General features: G+C 45.3%; 1 protein-coding gene across 13 annotated transcripts in view; it reads left to right on the forward strand.

The window, feature by feature from the left end:
• HDAC8 (histone deacetylase 8) overlaps positions 1 to 16,473 on the forward strand; it is a 99,261-nt gene that overhangs the window by 31,834 nt on the left and 50,954 nt on the right. For 12 of the 13 annotated variants that reach the window (XR_004001903.1, XR_004001905.1, XR_004001904.1 and 9 more), the window contains 3 exons: positions 4,398 to 4,510; positions 7,345 to 7,422; positions 9,502 to 9,610. Coding sequence is in view for 8 of the 13 variants with exons in the window: in XM_030574637.1 (XP_030430497.1) it covers positions 4,398 to 4,510; positions 7,345 to 7,422; positions 9,502 to 9,610 (300 nt within the window). In the remaining 5 variants the exon portion in view is untranslated. The remainder of the gene's footprint in view (positions 1 to 4,397; positions 4,511 to 7,344; positions 7,423 to 9,501; positions 9,611 to 16,473) is intronic. The other variant, XR_004001907.1, reaches the window with a different exon arrangement.

The following is a 16,473-nucleotide window of genomic DNA, read 5'->3' on the forward strand; positions in this document are numbered from 1 at the left end:
GGACAGTCTAGCAGGGGCTTTCTTAATGTACTGGTTCAGCAGTTTTATTACTGTGGAGCCCATGTGAAGTTAAGCAGAAGCCATAATCTTTAATGTCAAACATTTAAAATGCGAAAAATAGTCTGTATGTTAGTAAAACTGAAAAATGCTCCCTGGATGCTTTTAGAGAAGCAGTCCCCAGTGCTGCTCTGTTAATGGAGCTAGAGGTTCTCTGGACAGCACCAGTTCCCATCTGCAGCAATGAGAGTTAGAAACTACAAGACTACTCTGCAGAGCTTCTTCCCATCTACCCCACAGTCTTGTGCCGCAGAGGCGGAGAGTGGTGGTGGGGGGGGCGATACTGAGCAGAGAGAACCACAGGCTGAATATCCAGCAACATTTCCAGCAGTGAGGTCTGAGAACATGGACAAGTCTGGTAAAGGAACAGGGGAGGCCCTGTCACTTGAACCATCGTGGACATGCCTACACTGCCACTGGGAGCGAGTCTGCCAGCCCTGCTCCACAGACTCCCGCTGGCTATGGAGCTGTTCTGGCTCAGGCTCTCAGCTCCCCCTCCCAGTCCCAGAGCTTGAGAGCTCAAGCTCCAGCCCAAGCTGCAGCATCTACACAGCTATTTTTAGCATGCTCGTGTGAGACACTGGACCTGGCCTGGGAAGTTCATTCCCAGTGGCAGTGTAGACATACCCTTAAAAGTGGGCTAGAAAACACTGTATGGGCCAGCCTGCACTGAGTTACTCCTGAGGGCATTCTGCGCCAAAAGTTTTAAAATTCTGCACACAATATTTTAAAATTCTGCAGATTTTTGCATTTTTATTTGTCAATAAATAAATGTGGAGGCTCCAGCATGGCAATGGGCGGTCACCCTGTCAGAGTGCTGGCTTCATGGGGTGTGGGTCTGGGTGCTGACTTGGTGTGGCTCAGTGGGGTGGGGGTGCAGGGAGCTTGTTGGAGTGGTCCAGGTGCAGGTGGGATGACACTTCTGGGGTGGGAGTTCAGTTGCAGGTGGCAGTCTAGGTGCAGAGGTGGGGTCTGGATGCAGGGAGATGGGGCTCAGTGGGGTGGGTCTGGGTGCAGGGGGTGAGATTTGGTAGGGTGATCTGGGTCTGAGGCAGGTCCAAATGCGTGGGGGTTGGGTGGATGGGGGAGCAGCTCCCCATACAGTGACACCCCCCACCCCATCCCAAGCTCAGGAGTGATGGAGGCAGGAAGCGGAGGGGTGTGGAGCTTCCTGCAGCTGGAGAGGTTTCTGGGGCTGGATCTGACCTAGCTCTGGCTGCTCCTTGCAGGGGAAGAGGAAGTCCCATCCTCCCCAGGCCAGCCAGGACTAGCAGCTGGATAGAAGCCACTGTCCCAGCCCTTTTTCCCTAGTGATTTACACCTCTGCTAGCTGCTTCTGGCACCTGAATTGAAGCACCCTCACTGCTGGGGAGCTTCTTGCAGCTTCCCATTGCTTCCCCATCAGATTGCACCCTCAGGAGTAACTGAGTGGTGGCCAATAACTTCTACCAGGCTGGAAGACTTCTTGTGGTTACGCTCCAGGCATTTACTGTTGCATTACTGGTGCTCTGCTCGCAGACACTAGCTCCAAGCATGACAAAGAGCTGGCAATTGCTGCCAAAAAGAGCAGGGCCCTGGCTGAGAAGAAGTTATCTTGATTTATTGAGTGGCTGACTCAAGGTGGGCAGGACTGCAGGTCAACTTTTGTGACTGGGCTTTGAAAGTGCAGAAGGATCTTCTTCACAGCTTTGCTTTTTATTGGATTACATCCTGTAAGAAAGGCACCAGCATTCCTTGTTCTGCTAGAATTCAGCACACTCGTAAACCTCCTGGGATATGGGTGCCCAAACTTTGGCCAGCCAACAGTTGCATGGACAGTGTTCCAGAAGTTGGAGGGCTGCCTTTAACTTCCATAAAACGGAGAAGATTGCAGCTGCCCTTCCCTTTAGTGCAGTGGCATGAATATCAGTATCAAGATACTAAGGCTTATAGCCCATGAAGCTTGCAGCTTTGTTTTAGGATATCAATAACCTAATATCTTTCTTTGCCTTTAATGGGCTTTATAGATGGATGACTGTTACCTCCTGTCAGGGTTCCTTCCCCACTCTGAACTCTAGGGTACAGATGTGGGGCCCCACATGAAAGCCACCCTAAGCTTATTTCTACCAGCTTAGGTTAAAACCTGGTACTCCGCCACCACCAAGTGATTTAACAAGAAACAAGGAAAAGACCATGTGGAGTTCCTCTTCCCCCAAAATATCTCCCCAAGCCCTTACATCCCCTTTCCTGGAGAGGCTTGAGAATAATATACTAACCAGTTGGTTACAAAGTGATCAAGACCCAAACCCCTGGGTCTTTGGACAATGGAAAATCAGTCAGGTTCTTAAAAGAAGGATTTTATTCAAAAGAAAAGGTAAAAATCATCTCTGTAAAATCAGGATGGGAAATAACTTTACTCGGTAATCAGATTCAAAGAGCCCAGAGGAACCACCTCTAGCCTTAGTTTCAAAGTTACAGCAAAACAGGGATAAACCCTCTAGCAACGGGAACATTCACAAGATGAGAAAAACAAAGATAAACTAATGCCTTGCCTGGCTGTTACTTACAAGTTGACTTGTTCAGAAAGATTTGGAGAACATGGATTGATATCTGGTCCCTCTTAGTCCCAAGAGCAAACAACACCAAAACAAAGAGCACAAACAAAAGCCTCCCTTCTCCCCCTCCCCCAAGATTTGAAAGTATTATGTCCCCTTATTGGTCCTTTGAGTCAGGTGTCAGCCAGGTTACCTGAGCTTCTTAACCCTTTACAGGTAAAAGGATTTTGGTGCCTCTGGCCAGGAGGGATTTTATAGTATTGTATATAGGAAGATTGTTACCCTTCTCTTTATAGTTATGACACTTTTCTTGGAGAAGAGGGGGAACTGAGGCACGAGGCAGTTAAATGACTTCTCTGTGGTCACACAGCTTGTTAGTGGCAGAATTGGAACTAGAACCCAGGTCTCCTGACTCGTGCTGTGTTTGTTGTGCTGCCTCTCAAAGAGAACTCTAGAGGTTGCGCTTAGGTGACTTCTGTGTTAGATCATTAACATGCTTTCCACAGCAGATCTGAGCCAGCATTCAGCCTGGATCCTTACAGAGTAGTGATTTCCCCTTATTTCTTTTCTTGCTGCCTCCTTAAATCAGTCATGTACATATGAAGAATTCCTGGGATAGGAAAAATGGGACTTTTCTGCAGAGGCGGTGCTGGGAATGTAGAAGTCCCATGCATTAGATGAGGACAGCAGTTTCCCTATAGCAGCTTGCATTTCCTCCATTTATTTGACTATGTGACAGCTATACATGAGCAAGGAAAACATGTTTCATATTAATTTCATGGGCCCTCCTTTCCATGGGAGGAGGAAGCAGCTTAATTCCCCTCCCCCCACATGACTCCCTTGCTGGTGAATTTTCTGGATGGGGGCGAGGTGTTTAAAACTGTACTCCTCTTCCTCTGAACTGCATTCTGACACTTCATTGGGGATATACACTTCTCACATGTGCAAGCTGTGAGGTGGATTTCAGCCATCAAAACTAAATGGAGACTGGGTGGCTGACGGGGATGGGAATGGGATCCGGCCCAGGACAGCAGTGGCCTGACTGCTGTTCTTGAAGTCAGGCCAATGCTGAGTACTTTGGCTTTATTTGTTGGGTGTCAGAGTTCTTGGGGGAGTTCCCAGCAGCAGGAGTCCAGAGCACCAGATTGCTCACTTTTAGCCCATCAGCTGAGACTGACTACAAAAATTAGCTTGGACTTGTAGACCTCCATAGTGGGGGGGAAGGCGGGATGTGTCCCTCCAAGGCAGGGCTGAGGTGCATTGGCACGGGGAAGATTGTGCTGCAGTGTCTCAGTACTGTGCTGCAGACAGAGGAGTTTTAAGTGCTGGACTCTCAATCTGCCACCTTTCAGTAGGACCAAATTCACTTAGTGTTTTAGATTTTCAGGAGGCTAATGGCAGCTAAATATGTGTGTTTAGCTGCTCTGTACTTCCCTCTGCTGTTCATCCCTGGGCCAGTCGAGCACAGTCTCTCAAGCCACCAGAGGCCATGATGGCTGTTTTGGTGCGGGATAACACCAGCAACCTCATATTTAACATTTCAAGCTGGACATCAAGCCCAGGTTTCCAAAGTCCCATGTAACTGATCAGATACACTTTGTGTCTTGTGGCTGGCTCTCATGTTGCTGCTCCTGACCAGTGGGACTAGTTGACACCCATGCCTTAGTGTTCCTCCTTTTAGTCCACACAAGATGGAGGCTGTGCTGCTGGATGGGGGTTGTGGAGGGCTCAGGGGGCAAAGGTTGGGGTGAGCGGCTGTCTTGTCTCCACTTGGAAATGTTGAACTTCCTGAATGTTTCCTTGCAGAGATGAAGCTTCTGGCTTTTGCTACCTAAACGACGCCGTCCTGGGCATCCTGTGGCTGCGTCGGAAATTCGACCGCATCCTTTATATTGACTTGGACTTGCATCATGGGGATGGTAAGGCAGCCATGCGGGCTGCTAAGTAGTCCTGGCAGGGCAGTGCTTCGGGGAAGCTTTGTGGGAGCCAGGATCACTGAGGGGCTGTTACTGCAATGGAGATTACCTGCAGCACTTTGAAGATAAAGTGACAGGCAGGCAGGCTTTGTGCCTGTTTGTTTGGGTTTATAAAACCATAAGAAAAGCCCCAGTGTTGCACTCTTGACACCTCAGCCATAAAATAGAAATACACTTCTTCAAACAAAATGTACACAAATGAACAGCCTTGCCTCTTTACCGCTCTTGCATAGATTCCAAGTCCAGAGGGGACACCTGTGATCACCTAGTCTGGCCTTCTGTGTAATGCAGACCACTGGACTCCCCGAGCAGAATTGCTGTTTAAACTATAGCATAACTTGTTAGAAAAACATCCCTGCTATTAATCAACAACTACTAAGGGAAAGAAAGCAGTTCCACTGCCCCATAGAAGAAGGGTGATTAGGGCTGCTCTTCAGGCTGTGAAAATAGATGAGATTTGCATCATGCCCTGAAGTTCAGCAGTTTCAGGCTACTTCGACTATTTAGGTGTGGGGGAGGAGGCTATGCAGCTGAGGGTGCCTCTAGAAGAAGACCCTGCCAGTCGATCCTTCTCTCTAACACCAAGGGGACTTGAAATCAGCAGATGCGCTGGAGCTGAACTCCAGCAGTATAGCACAAGGAGTGAGAGGTTCTCTTAAATGGGAGGGGCCAAACCACTTAGAGCTTAATGGGTCAGAGCCAACACCTTTACATGGTTTCCAGAAACCAGTGTAGATCCAGGAGCTCTGGTGTCCTGCCTTGATACTCTGCATAGCAAGTGGGGTGCTGCAGTCTGCACACAATTGGATTTGCTAGTCGGTTTAAGGTGCACTCCCATGTCAAGTGCATGGTGATACCCTCAGGTCAAGGTGATAAAGGTGTGGATTAGTGGCATCCAAAAAAGTCCTAGCCTTCTACCTAATGGAGGTGTGAAACAGCTGTCTTGATTGCAGTGGCTGGAGATCTAGCTAGATCCTAAGACGGCACATATGCTTTCAGAGGGACAGGTATAATTATGGCCAAATCTTTTAATTGTTTTCCCCAATCTACCAATATCTTCAGTGAGTTGAGCCTTTATCAGCTAGGCCAGATCCAGGGCCCGATCTTTACCTGACTGCTGGTAGAGCACACGACTGATTCACTTGGGTTGATACAAGTGAAGAGTTAGGGCAGGATGGGGTGTCATCAGCACCACAGCTCGTGTCTCCTCGGCCATGCTCTTAGTGGGAAATGAACAGTGGTGAGGCATTGGGACCCTGCAAACAGACCCGTGTATGGAGGAGGATGCCTAGAGTGCAGCTTTCACAAGCCAGAGGTACTAGCTCTCATCTTGCTGTAAAGCAGGGGTTCTCAAACTGGGTCAGGACCCCAACGTAGGTTGGGACTCCGTTTTAATGGGGTCACCAGGGCTGGCGTTAGACTTACTGGGATCTGGAGCTGAAGCCCAAGCCCGCTGCCTGGGGCTGAAGTTGAAGCCCGAACCCCACCGCCTGGGGCCAAAGCCAAAGCCCAAGGGCTTCAGCCCTGGGTTACAGGGATCAGGTTACATGTCGCCTGGCCGGGCCTGAAGCCTTTGAGCTTTGGCTTTAGCCCCCAACCCGGGGCAGCAAGCTCAGGCTTCGGTCCCCACTCCTGGGGTTGTGTAGTAATTTTTGTTGGTGGAAGGGGGTCACAGTGCTAAGAAGTTTGAGAACCGCTGCTGTAAATTTTTTTTCCCTCCACTTAGCAAGATGAAGTTCCCTCAGTTCACTTAGGCCCAGGTCTTCAAGGTATTTAGGCACCTAACTCCCATTGATTTTTTTTTAGGGAGAGTTTAGGTGCCTAAATACCTTTTGAGCACCTGGGGCTAGTCGCTGACTCGTGTTAGGAGCTGCCTTGTGTGTCTCTCCCAGCCCTGATGCTTGCTCTGTGTTATTAAAACACACGGCCCTGTGGTGGTGATCTGAGCAACGGTGGAATATTAAAAACAACAAGTTCTATATTAACAAGCTCTAATTCTATTAAGCCCCTCTGCCAAAGGGTCTCAAGCAAGAGGATTTCCTCACTGCCCCTCACCTTCCATACAGGATGCAGGATTGTGTGATGGCCAATCCCAGAGTTTAAGTGCATCAGTGCAGATTTGTGATGTTGCAGCAGTCCGTACTAAATGATGATTCTATAAAACTAAAGCCGGAACGGTCTTTGACTGAAGCTGCTCTCTGCATTGGGGCCATTATTTCAGCACTATTTAACGTTTCCTGCTCTCCTAATTTTTATGGTGTGTTTCATTTTGGTCCATTTCCCCTACCCCCCCACATACACACATTTGGTTTGTGTTAAGTCTTCTGCAACTTCTTTCCCAATGTCTATGTATATTAAAAAGAGTCTTGATGAACTGGAGTGCTGCTAAAAGAGATGGATCATTAACTCTGGTTCTAATCAGGGACAGGTCTGTCCTGGGGCACCCTAATTCTGAGCTGCCGAGCTGCCAGGCTGCCTCTACTCTTCCAGTCTGAGCAGACAATACCAGTGCTGCGGACTTTTGCAATGATTTGTGATGTGGAGATGCATTCGCCAATGATTAGATTGAGACCAACAAAACTCATTTCACTTGTGACCCACGCCACATTTGAACTAGTCTCCATTTGTTAAGGAAGGATTTACTGTGTCATGTCTGCCTTTTGCACATTCTCTCCCCCTTCCCTACTGCTTGTTTGAGGTGTGCTCTTGTGATTTCTTTGTAATGTGTAGTTCATGTGAGTAATTGACACCTGAGTTTCTTTCTTTCTCTCTGCTAGGTGTGGAAGATGCCTTTAGTTTCACCTCCAAAGTCATGACTGTGTCTCTGCATAAGTTTTCACCAGGATTTTTCCCAGGCAAGCAATCTTATTATGGCTTCACTAACTAGCAGAGTTTCTGCACTTGGGTTAAATCCTGTTCCCTTCACTCTTTCCAGGTTTCCCACTACCCGTCTGTGTCTGCATCCTCTCTTTATCCAGAAAACAATACAACAGCAGCCCATACACTCAGTAGTGCACTTCCTCAGCCTCTTCCTGGCACTGAACCTCAAGGGCACGACCACTGCTGGGTTCATTCCGCTGTGCTGCCACTCTCTCTACCTGGGCTGGTGTCCTACTGTGTAGCAGAGAAAAAAGCAGAACATCAGCAGGGCTTGGATGAGCCCAGAAGGGGCACTGAGGGCAACCTCACCCTCTGTGTACCTTTAGAGGGGAGAGAGGACAATGCAATGAGATGCAAGGCACCCTTGCTTGTGCCTTGTTCTAGAGAGGGAGGCTGTGAGGTTCTAACATGGGACTTTCTAGAGCTATGTCGTCACTTACTGCAGTGTGTCAAGTACAGACACTACATGGTAGAGTGAAAGGCTCCGGCAGCGAGGAGACAGCAGGGATGCTATGCTGTTAAAAATAGCAGTGTAGACACGTGAGGCACTGCTTGGGCTGTACACAGCGCATGTAGAATATCTACCATGGGGATTCAGACATGTAGGGCACTCTAATTTTCTTATCTAAGCCCTGTCTCACCGTCTCTACATTGCTACTTATCCCATGCTAGCTGGATGGGCAGTGTCTGTACTCTACATGCCATCATAAATGTAGACATACTGTATGAGTTAGCTTGTCAATGGCTAAGGAGGGCTCCATTGGCACTAATGAAAGCTTTGCAGGACTCTATCAAGAAACGTCTTCAGTCGTCCTCTTTACCTGCTTTCAGTTGTGATATGGTTCGATGTACAGAAGCAACTCTTACCAGAGTTTTCCGCTTTTTCATGTGGCGCACTGTTTGCTCCAATCAGAAGTAAAATTTTAAAAATAGCTTTTTTGTTTAAAGGGAACATTTAACCAGTTTTTTAGGTTTAGTGTTAAATAAATCTTAAGAGCCTCAATTCACGTCCACTTTTGTAATTGAAGGAAAATGTTATACAGATGTCCCCTGCGATGCTGGCAACTCAGATGCAACAGTGCTGTGCAGAAAGTGTAACTGACTATGGAAACCCTGCATGAAACTGGCGAGTCTAGTTTTACTGACTGAGCTGAGTGAAATGTTAAGTCATTGAAGATTGTAAATGATCAGTAAATCTTTCTAAATCCATTCTGGTTTAGTGTTAGGCAATGATTTTCAGTGATACAGACCATGAAACCTCTTAAGACAAGTTTTATCTTCACCGTGTCCTGTCCATAGGTGCTGTGCAACCCATGTAGGTCTGTCCTGTCAGGTGCTGAGCCCTCTGGCCCCAATCCAGCAAAGCACTTAAGCATGTGCTTAACTTTGAGCATTTGAATAATCCCATTGATTTCACTGGGATGATTTATGTGCTTAAAGTTACAGCCATGGTTGTGAGAAAGGAAATATTGTCCCCATCTTACAGATAGAGAGCTGAGTACGGAGAGACAGAGTGACTTGCCCAAGGAAGTCTGTGACTGAGGTGAGAATCAAACCCAAATCTCCCAAGTCCTAACCACAGGACCATCTTTCTGTCTGCCAGAATGGTATTTATTATACACCTTAGGGAATGTAGAGCCTTGGCACTTGGATAGGTCAGTGGCTTTTATCCAAAACTTCGGCAGTATCCCTTTTAACATCAGATTCTACCAAAACCCCTTTCACTGTCAGTTGCAGCAACCTGTGTGTAGATCAGGGCGTACACACTTCCCTCTCCCACTGTTGCTAATGTACTGAAGTCTCTGAACTCTCTCTGGGGCTGTAGTCTGCAGAGTTTGAAATCTTAGAAGTATCTTCCCCAGGGCAGATACTTCTTGAACAAGGTAACTCAAAAACCTCCCCCGCTAGAAGTAGAGTGCAGACTTCTCTGAAGGTGTACTGTGCCTCAGATCTTCCCATCCTATGAAAGACATCCCAGATCTGTTCAGCCAATGTTATTGAGCTCATTTTCTCCTTAGCTGACTGATAGTTCTGGTTTGTTTTTTGTTGCTCAGGAACAGGAGATGTGTCTGATGTTGGCCTGGGGAAGGGGCGATATTACAGTGTCAACGTACCTATCCAGGATGGCATTCAGGATGAGAAATATTACCAGATCTGCGAGACGTGAGACCCATTTTCTATCTGTTTTGTTTTGAACAGAGGATTTCAGAGAACAGAACCTGTACAGATTATTACAAATCTTTTTATTATTTAAGTTTTGGCCCCTTTATGGTGTCAGTTTAAAGACACAAAGCTATGTTAACTGGTAGTTTACCTTGTAGGATCCCAATCCCTCTACAGATTGTATATACAGAAGCACTGAGCAGCAATGTCATCCACCTCTAGGTGGAAGGGGACAAGCATCCAGTTCATCTGTGTGTATTTATTTTGAGGGGCAGAGGATGTAATTTTAACCAAGCACAATGGGTCAAATATCTACTCTTAGACTAAATGCCATGGGATCTCTAGTGTCCATACAGAGAGGGACGTGGTTGGGGGACAAGGTTAAGGTTGTTTGCAAAGCATTTCAAGTGCAAAGCTCCATTGAATTTATTTTATCTATCTTGGAAGGATTAAGGACTGAGCCATCTTTGCTGGAATTGGAACGGTTGGTTCTAAGGAGTCTAATTCTGCACCTTCACAGGTGCATGGCACAAACCACTAAATCAGCCTTTCTTGCAAAAAATGAAATCCAGGGCCTGTTTTTTTCTAAAGGTGATTAACTTTAGGACACTGCTGCTGCATGCATTTGTATGTCAATCTAGTGCTCATGATAGCCAAGGGCTAAACCAGTTGCTAGCTCAAGACATGTGATAGGCAGTCATTGTGCAAGCTTCCCAGTCCAGCTCTGGCAATACATGTTTGTCCTGACCTATATAGTACCCGACTTCTGCCACTACCTCCATGATTCCAGTCCTGGATCTCTTCTGAGTATACTGTGTCAAAATGCAAAGTGATTTTAAGATTCCAATAAACATCCACTCAGGAGTAGGATGAGACCATCAGATTTGTTTCTACTTGTGACTCAAGTTGGGATTTAAACCCAAATTCAAAACTGTTCAAACAGAATACATTGGAAATATAAAAATCAAACAGTTGTGAAGTTCAATGTGTTAAATGGGAAAATCTTACATTGGCCTGGAGAGCGTTAAATATGCTAAAAGATCCCTTCCCTCTGACTTCTTTTTTGCCCGACAACGATTATAGAGTCAAATTATCCATCCATTTACAAAGCGGTCATGGTATTTGATTCTGTGACCTCCTGTGACAATGAATTCTGTAAACTGACTACTCCCTGTGCAAAGTATTTCCTTGTATTCTTCTCATCAGTGACCCCTGCTGGCGAGAGGAGCCCCCTTTCATTGGCTGCCTTTTCCTCTTTGGCAAATAGCTGGGCTCCAGACTTGCTCTTTGGCGTTCCCACAGCCAAGCACTAGTAAAAAAGTTAGGCAAAACCATGCCATTTCCCACCGTCTTGGTGGCAACTGCCTTCCTCGTCTCTATGGAAACTGACCCATTGCAGCACAATGATATAAATAAATAAAAAGGAAGTTTTGCTACTGGAGTCTTAAACCATGTGCACTTTGAACTTGCCTCTCTATAAATAAGAGTGCTTGTGTTTGAATGCTTTTGTTGTAGCTGATAAACTCCTATCCTGCTCTTGGGTGGTATGGCATATGTATAATTGCCTATTGTTTCTGCAAATTGAATGACTCAGACTCCAATTAAATGTAATTGTTAGTAATAGCTGCTGTGTGGAACAGAGGCCAAGGTGTGACATTTGTTTTTTTTTTTAAAGTCTGACATGTCTTTAAAATATTGTAGATAAAGGCAGCCAGAGATGAGACGTTTGAGACTAACAACAGAGCTGGATACTCATCTGCAGCAGTATGCAGCAGTCATACGCAGTACCGAGATGTCTAAGAAATCTATACGTACACAGTGCACTGGAAACTTGGGCACTTACCTATTTCCTCCATCAAAAGAGAAAGTTACATGAGTTCTAGCTAATCAATGACTATCTCTTATTCATAAGATCATCCAGAATAGCTTACTTATTTGATCTTCCTGAAAAAGTGCTCTAATTAGGTTCTGATAAAATGGTGGGTACCTTCATATCTATTTTAAATATTATCCTTCTGAAGATAAAAATACAGCACCTGAACAACATTACAAATGTGGAGAACCATACTAATAAATAATCCAGAATTTGCAGGGGCATTTTCTGAATTCAAACAGAAATATTTCACACACGTTTATTCAAATTGGTGTAGCAGTTAGTATGGTACATTCACATTTAATGATGTGAGGAGGAGAAATTTAGTTAATTCTTATCTAACAGAGTCAGTGATGTACAAAAGCAGTAACTATGTGTTCAGTAGGGTCATACATAGTACATTCCAGTGCATAGCATATTACTATACACATATGTATATGACTGTATTAGCAGGACATGCTGAGCTGCGGTATCAAGTTTTTCTCAGCATGAGTTTGGGATTGTTGCATTATTCTTGACTGGAGAAACCACGAGTTATGCAGGTCACCTCAGAAGAGTGAATGTGAAACCTTTATAGCACAGATACTTTTATATGTTCTGTTTTTAGTAGGGAAGGAGGTTTGAAATGTATTAGCAAGTTTAAGAAGGGTTGGAACTGGATGTTTGTATCCCATCACCGAAGGTCAGGAGGCTTAGTTACTTTGAGCCTAGTGATAACACCAGCAGTTACATTATATAGGATACAAGTATAGAAATCTTCAGATTTCCGCATGTGTGTTGACCATTGATTGCCTGGGGTTAAGAGGAAATGGCTGCTGTGGGCTGGTTATTCCATATTATTGTGCATGTTTCTTGCCCCTACCTCTGAAGCGTCTGGCAGTGGTCACTGTCAGAGGCAGGATGTTGGACTAGAAGAACCAGATCTGATCAGGTGTGGTGGTTTCTTCTGTACAGGCTTTTGAGGGAAAGAAAACTATAGTACATCTTAAAAATAATCTAAGCTAGCTTTTCTAAGCACTAGTGCCTTAGTTTCAGGACCTTTCAGGATCAAAACAAGGGTTGAGCCCCGTCTCTGGGAAAGTGGAATCACTCTTTCACAATGGCACAAAATGCCCATTTTCAGCTATGAGTCAAGCAATATCAAATCATAAACCATCTGCTGACCCAGACTGAACAGTCAGTGAATGTGAGAGGTGGGTGAATGTAGAGCAGAAAATATTTTTGTGGCAGATTGACTTTTTTTATTAAACAAGATACCTATTTAAAGCACTTCAGATTTTGGAATGTTAGGCCCAGTCCTGAAGAAATGGGATCAGAGGATAGAGAGTGCAGGTAAGGCAGATGGAATGTGCATTTATCACATGTCTCTGTAACTTATAGTTTGCAGTGTTGTGGTAGGCCTGTTGGTCCCAGGATATGAGTGAGACAGGTAGGTGAGGTAATATCTTTTATTGGACTAACTTCTGTTGATGGAAGGGACAAGCTTTTGAGTGTCAGAGCTCTTCCTCAAGTCTCAAACAAGTAACCAGAGTGTCTAATCTAAATGCAAGGTGTGGCAAATTGTTAAGCATAAGGGGTTCATGCATGCTGCATGAAATGAAGTGGACAATTAATACTTAGCAGGTGGGTGACCACTTGGTGTAATGAGCCATAAAACCAGTGTCTCTGTTAAGTCCATGGTTTTTAGTGTCCAGCGAAAGTTATGAATTTAAATTCACAGGCTTTTCTTTTGAAGGTTTTGTGAAGGTTTCCTTTGAGGATGAGGACTGAGAGGTCGGATATGGAGTGATCACTTTGTGAAAAGTGTGTGCCCTTGGGTGACAGGATGATCTTGTCTTATAGCTTTTCTGTGAGAGTTCATTCGAGAGCATAGTGTTTGGTTTCGCTCACATTGTTATTGTCAGGGCATTTGATACACTGGAGGAGGTATACCACATGTTCTGATAGGCATGTGTAGGACCCATGGCTCTTGAAAGTGTGTTGGGTGGGGGAGTATTATCATTGTAGCAGTGGATATATGGCTGCAGGTTTTACATTTGTTGTTCTGACAGAGTCTGGTGCTGCTTTGAGATGATGTGTCCTGATGATGATGAGCATGGGGATGTTGAGTTGCTTGAAGGCCAGAAAAGGAAGCTTGGGAAAGATTTATTTCAGGGTATGCTCCCCATCAAATATGGGTTGTAATTGTTTGATACCCCGCATGGGTTCTAATGTGGGGTGATAGGTAATAACTGGGGTATGCAGTCAGTGCGTGTGTGGGACCATACTGTATTGCATCAGGTTCTCCTGGGGTATTTGGGTGACCTGTTCCATGATGTGTTTGTGACAGGTTCGGTCACAGAGACTCTTCTCGAGACTGTCACTCGATGAGCTGGGATACCACTGAGAACACCCCTCCTGCCAGAACAGGCTCCCCGCCACTCCTGTCTTGCTGAGTTAGACGCTCCGGTCAGCTCCAGCACAGACCCAGAGGTTGGGACACGCCTCTCTGCAGTTCACTGAAACTGAGATTCAGTCAGCCCAGGGGCTTCTCAGTTAACAGGGACTTTCCTAGCACCCAGTGTTCAGCCTTTTTGGGAGCCTGAACCCCAGATAAATCCATTTTACTCTGTATAAAGCTTCTACAGGGCAGACAATTTATGAATTTACCCTGTATAACACTGATAGAGAGGTATGCACAGCTGTTTGCTCCCCAGGTATTAATCACTTACTCTGGGTTTATTAATAAAAAGTGATTTTATTAAGTATAAAAAGTAGGATTTAAGTGGTTTCAAGTAATAACAGACAGAACAAGGCATGCAAGCAAAGTAAAGCAAAAACAGGCAAGTCTAAGTCTCAGACATTAAGAAACTGATTACAGGTAATATCTCACCCTTAGAGATGTTCCAATAAGCTTCTTTCACAGCCTACACTCCTTCCTAGTCTGGGCCCAGTCCTTTCTCCTGGTACAGTCCTTGTTATTTCCAGCGAACATCTCAGGTGGTAAGCAGGGGTTTTCTCGTGACTGGCAGCCTCCTTTGTCCTGCTCCACCCCCTTACATAGCTTTGGCACAAGGCGGGAATCTTTTGTCTCTGGGTCCCCACCTCTCCTTCCAAATGGAAAAGTACCAGATTTAAGATGGATTTCATTATCAGGTGATGTGGTCACATATCACTGTAAGACCCCTAGCCTCCATTCTCCATGGGCTTGAAGAGCAGGAAGGCTTTCAAGTAACAAAGGCTGTTTGCAACTGATTATTTCTGGAGCACCCTTAATGTGTTTACATCAGTGATACAAGTTTATATCTTATTCTTCTAACTCCAGATATAGAAATAATACATGCAAACACATAGGATGAACATACGTAGTAGATTACAAGCTTTCTAATGACGCTATACAAGGGGTATTTAGTATAAAGTATATTCCAGTTGCGTCATATTCATAAGCATATTTCCATAAAGCATATGGAATGCAATGTCACAGTGTTGATCTGCTTCTCTGACGGAATGTGCTTGTTTGGTGAGGGTGTTTTAAAGTGTGTACCCTGGACTTTCTCGTCAGAGAATATTCTGTGGTATCTGAGTGCCTGGCTGTAGAGAACAGATTTCTTGAGATGTCTGGGTCAGTGGAAGTAAGTGTGATCAGCTGTGGGGTTCTTGTCTATGGGTATCTGTAGGGTTCCATTGTTGAAGCTGATTGTGGTATCCAGGAAGTTGATGCTAGTGTGGATGTGTTCTAATGCGAGTTTGATGGATGGATGGTGGTGGTTGAATTGTGGTGGAAATCTGAGGGCTTTTAAGTCATCTGTCTAGTGGATGAAAATTGTTGGTTTTATGATGCATTTTCCAGAAATTCTTCTTCAAGGTGGCCAGTGAAGAGGTTAGCATATTGTGGAACCATTCTTGTACCCAGGTTGTTCCCATGGAAAGTCCCCACAGACTTGGTGACTACATTTATCTACCTTTAAACTTGTGCTGATGTAGTGCATCAGTGTAGACACTCACTACAGCAATGTGAGGGTTTTTTCCATCACTGTAGTCAATCCACCTACCTGCCAGCCCTTAATTGCCCATTTTAAGTGGTCTCCGACAACATGTGTGAATCTGTCACACCTTGTATTTAGCTTGGACACTCAGGTTACTTTCTCCAGATCTAAGGTAGAGCTCTGTGATTCTCAAAACTCGTCCCTTCCACCAACAGAAGCTTGTACAATAAAAGATATCTCACTTACCTCGTCTAATCACATGGCTAGTGGTCCTGATTCACTTTGCACAAGTGAAAATGGAGCCGGGTGGGGAGAACTGGGGTCTCCCCTCCAAGTGTGGTGCATGCATAATATAAACATAACTGTGTAAAATACAAAGTAAAACTTAAATGGATACATGCCTCCAGGGCTTAAATTCTCAGAGATTATTTCCCAGAGCCCCCCATGCCCTTCCCCATTTGGGGGGCTCTGGGCTTCAGATGCAGGGCGGAGGGTCTCAGGTCTTTAGCCCCATGGGAGGGAGGCACGGGGGCTCAGGGGTTTAGTCCCATGGGGGTGGGATCATGCCCAGGCTTGTGGCTTCAGCCTCATGGCAGGTGCACCAGGGCTCCCATGAGTTTGAAAATATTTTCTGGAGTTCTGCTTCAGGGGGCTCCAGCTGAATTTAAGCCCTGCATGCTTCAGCTGTTGTATTGCAAAGCCATGTGATAAACAGTTGCTAAAGGATGCAGAAGGAGGCTGCTGCTCCTGTTAACTATGATGCACATTGAAATGTAGAATGACTAAAAGAATAAGCATGGTACCCTGTACCCACTCAAAGACAATCTGTTTTCAAGGCTTTCCATGAAATAATGTTGGAATTAGGCTGGAGCCACACCTGCTGCTGCTGTGGAAAGAGGAGATGTGCTAATACAGACACAAAATGTCCAGCTGAAATGAAGTGATCAGGCAGCCTGATTTTTATGCCTGACCTGTTTTAAACAACTTTTTATCATTATTATTTTTCAAGTTATTGTCCCAAGCAA

This window comes from Gopherus evgoodei, chromosome 9 (assembly GCF_007399415.2).
Source record: "Gopherus evgoodei ecotype Sinaloan lineage chromosome 9, rGopEvg1_v1.p, whole genome shotgun sequence".
Classification (NCBI taxonomy): Eukaryota; Metazoa; Chordata; order Testudines; family Testudinidae; genus Gopherus; species Gopherus evgoodei.